Source organism: Malania oleifera, chromosome 5 (assembly GCF_029873635.1).
Source record: "Malania oleifera isolate guangnan ecotype guangnan chromosome 5, ASM2987363v1, whole genome shotgun sequence".
NCBI classification, from domain to species: domain Eukaryota; kingdom Viridiplantae; phylum Streptophyta; class Magnoliopsida; order Santalales; family Ximeniaceae; genus Malania; species Malania oleifera.
This window is the reverse complement of record NC_080421.1, coordinates 24,539,217-24,550,970: the sequence shown is the minus strand read 5'-3', so window position 1 is coordinate 24,550,970 and position 11,754 is coordinate 24,539,217. Positions and strand designations below refer to the sequence as shown.

At 38.3% G+C, this 11,754-nt stretch overlaps 1 protein-coding gene and 1 non-coding gene across 2 annotated transcripts; one reads left to right on the top strand and one right to left on the bottom strand.

Moving 5' to 3' along the window:
• The first annotated feature begins 805 nt into the window (after positions 1–805).
• On the top strand, positions 806–879 carry TRNAN-GUU (transfer RNA asparagine (anticodon GUU)). Its single transcript has one exon. It is a non-coding gene; the product is annotated as a tRNA-Asn (tRNA).
• A 138-nt stretch (positions 880–1,017) lies between these two features.
• Positions 1,018–4,829, bottom strand: LOC131156377 (probable beta-D-xylosidase 5). The gene is made up of 5 exons (XM_058110011.1): positions 4,068–4,829; positions 3,752–3,921; positions 3,173–3,270; positions 2,309–3,070; positions 1,018–1,808 (listed from the first exon to the last, which is right to left on the bottom strand). The coding sequence occupies exons 1-5, from the start codon at positions 4,740–4,742 to the stop codon at positions 1,165–1,167; spliced, it is 2,349 nt and encodes a 782-aa protein (XP_057965994.1). The 5' UTR covers positions 4,743–4,829; the 3' UTR covers positions 1,018–1,164.
• Between the last annotated feature and the right edge of the window lie 6,925 nt (positions 4,830–11,754).

Sequence of the window (11,754 nt, the reverse complement as noted above, 5' to 3'; positions counted from 1 at the left end):
TAAATACTAAAAAAATTTAAAATTTAAGTTACCTTTTGTAATTATTTTGAAATATATAATTAAGAAATAAAAAATTATTTTATATATTTAAATAAACTCTATACTATGTACCTTTTTAATAAAATTATTTTATATATTTAAATAAACTCTATACTATGTACCTTTTTAATACAAATCTTGAAAAAATAAAAAATAAAAGAAAAAATTTATAATTCTTTGAAAAATAAAAAAAAAATTGGCTCTAAAAATTCTAAAAATAAATTTTGGCAAATTTAAACTAAAAATAAAATAAAATTGAATCAACCAACCATTTTTGTACATCACATAAATAAATATTACATTTATTATAATAACCTACACAATTTAAGACACATATTTATTTAATTCTTAAAAAAAAATATTCACTGAAAAATATTTTTGAAGTTTATTGATTAATTATTGTCTTATAATAAATCTATGAATCTATATTACTTTATTAATTAATTATGTAGGTTCTCATTTTTTGAATTAGGAAAAAAAATAAATGATTGAATAGTTTCTATTCTATTAATGTAAATGCCAAAATAGGCAAATATCTGATTTCTCAATTAAAGATAAATACGTAATTAATTAAAATATGCATTAATAATTTCTAAATAATTTTTTTTAATATTTAAATTAATGGAACCTCGATCTCTTGATTTTTTGCACATATTCTATTTTTGCTAATTTAATAGGACCTACGTCTCCATATTATTTCGAAAACCCAGCGACGAATCACTGTTTTTTACACTACATGGATTTTATAATACCGCTGTAGCACGCAGCTGGAGTAGCTCAGTTGGTTAGAGCGTGTGGCTGTTAACCACAAGGTCGAAGGTTCAAGCCCTTCCTCTAGCGAGTTTCTTGAACCTATTCCCCATATTCCACGGTTTTTTACTACAAATCTTCCTAGAAACGTTTTATTGCTAGCCAAAAATGCAAGTGTGTGGTTTCGGTGTTGCAGACTTCAGGTTCCTCGCTACTGAACAGAGTCAATTCTTCAGAATAAATATATATAGACCTTGCAATTACATGATCCAAATGCGTGAGTGGACTCCTCCACCTTCAGTCACCTTGTACATATATATATATATATATATATATAGTGATAAAATGTAAGTTTGTGCTGCAATTACAATTTAATTACATGGATAAACTGCTTCCTTCACCTTCACCCCGCGCCAGTCTAACAATGAAATGGTGCCTCACTCGGCGCTCACCTGGTGATCCAACCACAAGTGTGTGCTGCCCAGTGACCAGCTTCCTCTTCCCTTCCTCATCAGCTAAACTCAAGTCCTTGCACACATCCACCCTCAAGGTCACTGTCTCTGCCTTCCCCTGCTTCACCTTCACCCTTTCAAACCCCACCAGCTGCACATTTGGCGCCCCGGCCACCCCTGCTGCACCCGGCGGCTCCCAAAACAGCAGCACCACGTGATCCCCGTCCCTCAGTCCCTTGTTCCTGACACTGATCACCACGTCGAACTGCAAGTTTGTGCAGTTCACAGTTGAAGCTTCAATGGCAGTGGTGAAGATAGATGAGAGAATGGTGAACGGGGTCGAAGTGGATGTAACAGGAATGAGTATGGTAGATGGGGCTGCTTTTATGAACTTGGAGAATGTTGAGTAGCTGAGGCCATGTCCGAATGGGTAGACAGGTTTGCCGGTGTAGAACCGGTATGTTCGTCCTGGGAAGTTTTGAGAGGTGTTAGCTCTCATGTTCATATCTGTCATTGGCACTTGATCTGCATACTCTTGCGGGTACCAAGTAAAGGGGGATCTTCCACCTGACGGTACAAAGCAGTTCATCAGCATGACTGGTTTCTGCAAGTAGGCAACTGACAAGCAGTATTGGAGGCAGGCATTTTCTTTCCTTTAGGGAGGGCAAATAACGACATCAGATAGGTACCTGTCAATAAATGACAAGCCTAGCTACGTACAATTTTTCTAGCTAGGAAAACAAAGCAAAAACCTCAATTTTTTTTAGCTGAGGGGCTGAATTGTGATTATATGAATACAAATCAATAAATAAATGGAGGAGCCGCCCTTCTTAAAAAAAAAAAAAAAAGATTATATGAATACAAAGTTGAGATAGGAGGCAAAGTATAGTTAACCATATGATGTAATTAAAAAAAAAAAAGTATAGCTCAAGTACTTCTAATCAAGCACATAATCATACTGATTCTATGAAGATCTGTCTGGAATATGTAAAGCCTAATTTTGAACTGAACAGAGGAATGTATATCTGTACTGAAGGGTTCAAGAGGTAACTGAAGAGAAAGCAGACCTGGATTGTAGTCTCCAAATATGACTTGTGCTATGGCATCACCTCCTGCTTGACCAGGGTAGCCCACCCACAAGATCCCTCCAATCTTGCTCACATTCTTCGCAAAGGCAACGTCAATTGGACCAGCAGACATAACCACCAGAACCACTGTCCCCTTTGCTGCATTTGCAACATCCATCACCAGCTTCTCTTGAAATCCAGGCAAAGTCAAGTTCACTCTATCGAGCCCTTCAGCCTCAATGGACTGATTAAGCCCCACTACCATCACCACAGCATCAGCAGTGGCTGCTGCCTTGGCTGCTGCACCGATCAATGAACTGTCACTGCATCTCACACCGTCACATCCTGGCTCGTAATTCACCAAGGCGTACTTTTGCAGGCCTTGTATGGGGCTAGTGTAGCGGCAGGGAACACCAGCATAGTTGCTTATCATAACGTTGGTGGCATTAGCATTTGGTCCTATAACAGCCAGGCTCTTGGTGGTGTCTGAGGACAAGGGGAGAGCTCCATTGTTGTCCAGTAAAACTATTCCCTCCTTTGCAGCTTCAAGTGCCAGCATCTGATGATCGTCCGTGCACACATCAGATGGGCCCAGTTTCCCGAACGGCAGAGTTTTCGGGTCCCCATCAAAGAAGCCAAGTCTCATTAGGACTATGTAGTTGTATATCAGGGCCTGGTCGACAACAGATTCTTCTACCTTCTTCAAGTTTACTGCATTCTGTGTGTATTTGCCCAGGTAATCTCCACAGTTCATGTTCAATCCTGCATGATCATTTTCCGATGGTATGTCAATCTATAATTTATTAGAACTTCTATATCCACAAGAAAAGATCATTAAACAGTTGTGCGGGAAAAATTGCAAACCAGCTTTCAGAGCAAGGGCTACTGCATCTTCAGGTGTTGCAGTATAGTGGATTGCGTTGTAATAAACCTCAATGGAGTCGCAGTCTGAAACAACATATCTGCTTCACAGAAAATTCCAAATTAGCAGGAACACCGAGATGATATTTTCTTAAAGACATCAAAGATGATAGTTGAGCATTCAGAGGGTTTGATTATTGATGATTTCTGCCATCCAGTTAATTTCATGTTTGCATAAAAAGGGAGCAGAACCTGAAGATGGATTGGGAGGGAAATATAAGGAAAAAATAGTCTGCCAGCCGGACCCTCGAAAACAAACAATGCCCATAAATTTGTTCACTTTACAGTGCTTGAAACTGAGGGCACATCCTTTTTATTCTTTAATGAAATGAGTGGTGATATATAACACTGAAGTCTAACGGGAAACATCTGCCAATGAAGTGCTACTTGCTTGGAGCAAATCCTCAGAATGAGAAGTGAAAAATCATTAATGCTCCCAAATGGTTGAAACAAATAAATTGAAATAATCAAAACCACAACTAATACATACAAGGTTGCAGATTAATGAGGAAAGGAACAAACCCATCCAAACCCCATTGGCCTCTGATTACTCCTTTGAGGAGGTCAGGGTCAGCGCACGCTGGAATTCCATTTACTCTGTTATATGAACACATGACGCTGCTGACGTGCCCCTCCTCTACACAGCTTTTAAATGGTGGCTGATACGTGTCCTCCATGTCCTGCAATGTAACCTGCGAAGCCCCAACATTATTAATATTCATAGTATTAGATATATATACATACATACATATATATATATATATATATATATAGGCGAAAATTCTATGATTTTCTATTTTTTTTTTTTCTAATGCATAGAACTGATCTTTATAAATACCTTCGCGTCGAAATGAAATCGATCGACTCCTTTCCAGTTATCAACATCATAGGCAGTATAATGCTTACAGCAACTAGAAACTTTGAGCCTATCACCAGTAAGGTTCCCCTCTTGCAGACCCCGGACATAGCTCACAGCATACTTTGACACCACCATAGGGTCCTCTCCTGGAGTCTCCTGCCCCCTTCCCCATCTGGGGTCACGGAACACATTAACGTTAGGACTCCAATAGGTCAGCCCAGCCAGCCCTGCATTGAACATGGCCCGAGCCTCTGTGGACACCACCTGCCCCATCTTGTACCACAGCGATGCATTGAAACTGGCAGCTGAGAGGATCACAGCAGGGAAGCTGGTTGCACCGGGCACAGTTGCATTGAAGCGCACACCTGGGCCAGTGTTTGAGACACCGTGAAGTGCCTCGGACCACCACTCATAGGCAGGGACACCAAGCCTGGAAATGCCAGCGGCCTTGTTCACTAGCTGGAGGACTTTCTCTGAGAGAGTGAGGCGGGACACGAGGTCTTTTGCTCGGTCCTCGTAGGACAGGGAGGTGTTGCAGAAGGTGAGCTGGGTCGTGTCGAGGACATGGGGATCACAGGCGTATTGGAGAGTGGTTGGAGGGAGTAGTAGTAGGAGCAGTAAAGGGCAGAGGGGTAAGAGAATTTGGTTCTTCATGGTTTGCTAGTTTCTCCTTTTAATTTTGAGTACTGTCTATATTGGTGGATGATCATGGAAACAAACACTGGTTTTATAGCGGAGGGCAGGGTGAAGTCAGCTCTCCAAGCTTATTGTAATGTGTATTTTAAAAAAGATTCGTTACTTGCGTTTGGGAGATTGGGAGGACACTTCCTCTTTTGGGAGAAATGATGTTCTGATGCTTAAATAAAACAGAAGCTTCTTTAGAAGTCAGTGCTGGAATTTATATGCATGTCCCATCCACTAGTAATCTTCTTAATTAATTTATACTTCAATATAACTGCTGTGATGATCTTATTCTGCAGTGCTACTCCACACATACCCAAACATCACACACTTTATCATCATTTACTTAAATTATAACAACCACGCCTGCGCATGGTCAATGCGTGTACACCAGAAACCGAGTTATGAGAATGTGTTTGATGTTTAGGTGGTACAGGTGACATTTCTGTTAATAATGACCACCTTGGGTGCTTTCTTGAAAGAGCTTTCATATGACCAAAATTACTTTTAGAATCCAATTTAGTTTCAATAGGATGATGTCTGAGGCCTTTTAAGGCTGATCAAAGTTTGCTTGCTGCTCTTAGCAAATGCTAAAACTAAAAACTCTTACTAGGCATAAGAATAGAATGCTCATTCTATTGGCCACTGACTTACGAAAAAATAAGATAGTAATAGTTTGTGGGGATAATGAGTTTTGATGCAATTTCAAGTTTCCACTGCGTCGGATTATCAAAATGGTGGGCATCAAGGATCTCCAACTCACATTCTTGAGAATTCTAAGATTTTTTAAATCAAGCAACTGTTAAGACTTAAGAGTTCATAAATATTCTTTTCATTCCCAATAATCATCACCTTATGCATGCAGGAGCAATGATAAATTGGCATGAAATTCGTTCATCATATTGGTTGGACCACCAAATGACCAAAGACAATGGATCTAAATTGTCTCTCAAGTTTCTTGCTTCAAATATTTTTTGTGTTTTTTAAAGTTTATTTTATGATTCCCTCGGGCTAAGCCTGTTTAATCTGCAAGTAACCATAGCAATATATATAAGGAAAGCCTAATACAAGAGATCCATATGAAATCTTTTTTCTGTTTCATGAGAACTTACCCAAATGCTTGGTACATGCTAGAATGGAATGAATTGGGAGTGAAATGAAATGAAAAATTATATGGTGAATATTCAAAATTATAAAGATCACTTCCATTCCATTCCATTTTACTGTTGCGTACCAAACAAATCATCAGGTTTGTATACTGAAGGCATTTATTTCATCAATCTGAAATTTCTTTCATGCAGTTCCATCCGTTTGAATTGATTAAATGCAGTCATATCACAGGTCACACTCAGTGGAAAACCCATAAAATGTGGCCAGAAGTCAGCAGAAGGTTTCCATTTCAAGCAAGCCACGTCTTAGAGAAAGCGAAAAAGAGAGGCTCTCATGGAAGGGTGCCTTCTAAGATATAGCAAGCATGCACACGCTTCCCATTGAGGGCTATTAAGGCACCACCACTAGTTTAAAGCAGTACAGGTTGGACTCTGAACTGATGATTGATGAAGAAGCTCATAATCAACTTTTTTATTGGATTATTAATTCAATGTGGTGCTTGTAAAATAAATTCCATATATAGATGAAGTGTTACTGCAGAAATGTAGGCATTGAGATGTAGATTAAAATTGCTGTCTAGAAATAATATGCACCTCATATGGTATTTTTCAGTGCAGCGGAGTATGATATTTGCAATTTCTTAAAATAAACCATTAAAATTTGTAACTTTATATTCGAGTTCAATTTCTTAAAATAAACCATTAAAATTTGCAATTTTATATTAGAATCATGAGGTTCCAATCCTGAAAGGGATGAAAAATGAATACAAGATAGGCTATGTCCTATGTTTTTCTTAGATTTTTATTTTGCAGGTAATTGACTTGAGTTTGCAGGTTTTTTGTTTTTGTTTGTGTTTGCTTGTTTTGATTACATTTGGGCATATTTAGTTTGCTTTGGTTGGTTAAAGGTACATGTTTTGATAGACTTGTTTTGGTTTTGCTATCTAACCTGGTTTTGATAGTTTATTTATTTATTTATTTATTTATAAATCCCTTGTGCTATGTTTGTAATCACGGTATTCCTCCGTCATAAGTGAGGGCTATTAATAAATTGGGATTTTTGTTAAAAAAAAAAAATGTGTAGTCTTGATCGGCCTCCAAATAACCAAAAAGAGTGGAATTTGCCCAATCATGTATGGCAAGTCTAACCTTTGTTCTACATTTTGTACTTTTGAATATCGAAGTATGAAAACGATAAAATGCATATAAAATTTTATAAGTTTCACATGTTTCTATCACTAAATAATGCCCAAAAGTGAATGGGAACTCTAGATTCTTCCACAATAGCTTTGAACATTTCTTTGAAAATTCACTGTAGTCGTCTACACAGTTTGCTTGGACTAATTGGGCCATAAGTTCTTTCAAGGATTAGTGATCTGTGTTGACCTTATAGATCACATCCAGTTTTGATTATGACAAATACTCATTGTATCTAAAGGGTGTTTGAGACTTTGTGCAGGAACCTAAAATTGTCAAGATCAAATTGCACATAAAGCAAGTAAAGATTAAAGACCAAATTTCATTTGTGTAGTAATATATATTTCATTTGCAAAATTGGTCTATAATAGTAAATTAGGATGTTTACTTGTAATAATCACACACCTCATGTGCATGGTCTAATAGGTAAGCTCAGAATTCAACAACAACTAAAATTGGACCTAGAAATGACCCTAGGACACTTACCTTTGCACTCATACATGTTAGACACTTGAATAGGGTGTTTGTGAATTAAAATATGATAGAAATGCACATTTTGTGCACTTTCGATCGACTGGCACATACAGTTCATTGTGCCCCCAATAGACTGAACCTAGTCTGGGTCAACCAGTTGACCACACCCGGTCGACCAAATTAATTTAGTTCAAATACACCCGGTCGACCGAACCTCCTAGGAGTCAACCTTTTGACTACCTGGTCGACCGATCCCAAAATGTATTTCAACGCTCTGGTTGATCGAGGGTCCTCAGGAGATATCCCAACGGTCTGGTCAACCGAATCATCCAGTTCAAATATCCCTGGTCAACTGAACCGCGCTAGTTGAAAATCGCCTCTCACGGTCGACCGACCCTGAAGTTCAAAGTTGGCTCGATCGACTAAGCCATATGAACTTCGGTCGACCGGGTCCTCAGGTTGCCTTGAAATTTTACCGTGGTTAACTATTTTTTTAACAGGGTTAAAATGACTAATATATCATTAATATTTTCTAATAATGCCAGCCTTGTCCCCAACGGTCACAATTCATGGGGTGTCTATAAATACCCCTTCATTTGGGAAAATTAGTAACATGATTAGCAAAACAAAGTAAAAATTTTCTCTTAAGCCAAAAACTTCCTACTGCTCATACTCTCTCAAAAACCACTCAATCTTACCTTCTACAACTTTTCGTATCCTCTGTAAGTGTATTAAGTGTTTGTGCAAAGAGGTTTGCTCTCCCATTTGTGTTTCATTGATTTGATTTTTACGAGAGCAAAACCTAAGTGTTCTTAGGGAGCTTTGCTCATAAGCCTATCCTAAGAAGACTTGTATTGAACTTCCGAGTGTTGCATTTTCGTTGCAATAACTTAGGAAGTTTGTATTTGTTTTGGGTTGCAAAACTTTTTCAAAACTTACTCAAATATCTTGTGTGATTTATATTTGATATACGTGTGAGAAGATATTTGTGTTTTTGATATTAATCTTTGTGCAATATTTATTCACTCACCTATTATTTGTTGAACACAAAGATTACATATCTCTTGCAAATCAAGCATATACGCTATATTTGTGATTGAGATATCTAGCTGTTTAATACACTTGAAACTTGCTTGACATCTTTGTGTGAATCTATTGATTGAAAATCTTGAGATACAAAGATTGTTTATTTATACTCTTATGCACTCATTACACTGATAGAAAATAAATTTGAGACTTAAACTATTGGACCACACTGAGCTTACGTATTAAATCATTTGTGGTGTATGTGATTGAACGCATTTGGGTACATATCTGCTTTACTTTAAAGCACTTTTATCTGTACCATTTGATTGTAAAATCTGAGTGTTTCTAGGCGTGGCTTGAGGGGGCGGTAATCCAGTCCAGTAAGGATTGTTGTAAAGTTTGAGGTCAGCTCTGTGCTAATTGACCTGGTTTGTATAGGTGCCGCTCCCCCCGTTTAAATAAGCAAGTTATAGTGGTAATCCTTGTGCTTGTTAGCCAAGGTGGGGACATAGGCAATTGACCGAACCTCGATAACATTCCTGTGTGTCACTCTTACTTTACTGCTTTCTAGTGCATGTGTGATTGATTAAATTGATTCATTTACTTTCTGGTATACATTTACATTGTTTGCACTAGATTGTTGTTAGAATTGGTGTATTCCCAAGAGAGGGGGTGAATTGGAGTTTTAAACTTTTTCTCCTAGGTTAATATATCCAACAACAGTATATGCACAACCTAGGGCCTGTCTATGCAATTTCCAAATGCGTAGTAAATATAATGTGGAAATTAAGTCATACGCATCATTCACCCATAACGTACATGTGCGGTAAATATAAAGTGCGAAAATGTAAGTGAACACACGATATGTTATCGGGGTTCGGCCAACTGTGCCTACATCCCTGCCTTTAGCTCGCAAGCAAAAGGATTCCACTAAAGGCTCACTTAAGGGTGGAGCGACACCGTTTACAACCAGGTCAAATTAACACAGGACTGACCTCAACCTACACCAGGTCAATTAGCGGGGCTGACCTCAACCTACACGCCTTAACAGGACGACGCATCTAGCTTTCCTAACCGGGTCTAAGCCAATCCGGGACTATTCCAGGGCTAGTCTCCCTCTTCAGGCCCGTGCCTGAAAATACAACAGTATTTGAAATACAATCAAATGGTACAATGAATAAGCTTTCAAATAAAGCAAATGTGTACCCAAATACGCGCAATCACAAACACCACAGTATGATTCAATATGTAAGCTCAATGTGGTCTAGATGGTTCAACTCTCAAAGTATTTTCTATCAGTGTAATGCGTACGTGAGAGTGTCAAACAAAACAATCTTTGTATCACAAGAAATGTTCAATAAATAATCTTACACAAAGATGTCTAGTCTCAAGCATTTCAATCAGCAGAATAGTTCAAGCATGTGAGGATCAAATGAAGTATAAGCTTGGTTTGCAAAAGATGCGTAATCTTTGTATTCAACAAATAATATATGAGTGAAAGAATATTGCAACAAAGACCACTATCTCATAAACAAATATCTCTTCAAATATATTTATCAATACAAAGCATACTAGATATTTGAAAATGATTTTGAAAATATTTTGCAAACAAAATACTATAAGATCTTCTCAGGATATTGCAATGCAAGTGCAAGCTTAGAAGATCTAACAAGGTCTTCTTAGGATAGACTTATCAACAAAGTCCTCTAAGAATCCTTAGGTTTTGCTCTCTAATAAAATCGTGCCAAACGAATAGAACAAGAAGAGCAAACCTATTCAAGCACACTCAATCCAATTACAAATGATGTAGGCAATGATAGAAGGCAAGTATGAGTGATTTGAGTAAGAAAATGAGTAGTATTGGGTTTATATTCTTCAGAGAATTTCACCCTAATCCAATCTGCTAATATGACTTTGATCTTTGCAAATGATCACATATATATAGCCATGGAAGGAAATATGACCGTTGGGGACCTATTGGGTATTGTTAGAAAAGATTAATGACATTTAAATCAATTTAACCCTGTTTAAAAATATTTAACCTGCGGTAAAAATGATGACAACCCGAGAGGTCCGGTCGACCAGGACTTAAATGGCTCAGTCAACCAGGGAACTTTTGAACTGAAAGGCTCGGTCAACCGGAGAGGGAGATTTCACAAACTTCCGAGGTTCGATCGACCGGACCTTTTTGAACTGTATGGTTCGGTAGACCAGACCGCTGGGAATTCTCCCGAGGACCCTCCGATCGACCAGGTAGTTGGAGTACAAAAGTGGTCTGTCGACCGGGAGGTCAAAATGTTGACTCCCAGGTGGTTCGGTCGACCGGGGTCAAATGAACTACAGCGTCTCGGTCGACCGGGACCTTGGTCAACGGTTGACCCGGGTATGGTTCGGTCGACCAGGCCAAAAATGAACTGATTTGGCCGGTCGACCGAAAGTGCACCAAGTGTGCATTTCGGTCTCGTCTTGACACGATCAAGCCCTATTTAAGTGCCTAACAAAATATATGTGAAAGTGTGAGTGTCCTAGGGGCACTTGGAGTCCAATTTGAAGACACCGAAAAGGTCCGGTGTCGGTCGACCGAAGGTTGACCAAAGGGAAAACCCTAAGGTCTTTCTATGGTCATTTTCTCATATAAGGTTTGTTCGAGCTTACATAGTAAATCATACATGTGATGTGTGTGAGCTTATTACAAACCAAATACCTACTTACTATTACAGACCAATAGAAATATATTACAATGCTGAATTATAAATTGGTCTTCAGGATTTTCTTGCTTTGTGCACATCTTGATCTTATCATTCTTAGTTCCTGCACAAAACCTCAAACACTCATTAGATATAATAAGTATTTGTCATAATCAAAACCGAGCGTGACCAATAAGGTCAACAATTGTCCATAGGGTTGTGAATATACTGGTGTCGGGAGATTAACTTAGGGCTTAAATTTTTAAAAATACCAATTCACTGCTCCTTGGGATCACGATAAAGCTAACAATTGGTATCGAAGCCACGTAGCATAGACTAGTTGTTATTTTGCGAAAAGATCACATATGGCTCATAGCTTCGTGACCCTTTTCCCTGAGGGACCATCTTCCACACCTGTTTTCAGTGGTGATAATTACACCTTCTAGAAACAAAGGATGCGCTTCCACCTTCAGAATACTAATTGAAATGTCT

Coding starts and splice junctions, on each gene's coding strand:
- LOC131156377 (XM_058110011.1), bottom strand. CDS start 4,742: ATGAAGAACCAAATTCTCTTACCCCTCTGCCCTTTACTGCTCCTACTA. Junction 3,922..4,067: donor GATTTCATTTCGACGCGAAG/GTATTTATAAAG, acceptor GGGGCTTCGCAG/GTTACATTGCAGGACATGGA. Junction 1,809..2,308: donor ATTTGGAGACTACAATCCAG/GTCTGCTTTCTC, acceptor TTGTACCGTCAG/GTGGAAGATCCCCCTTTACT.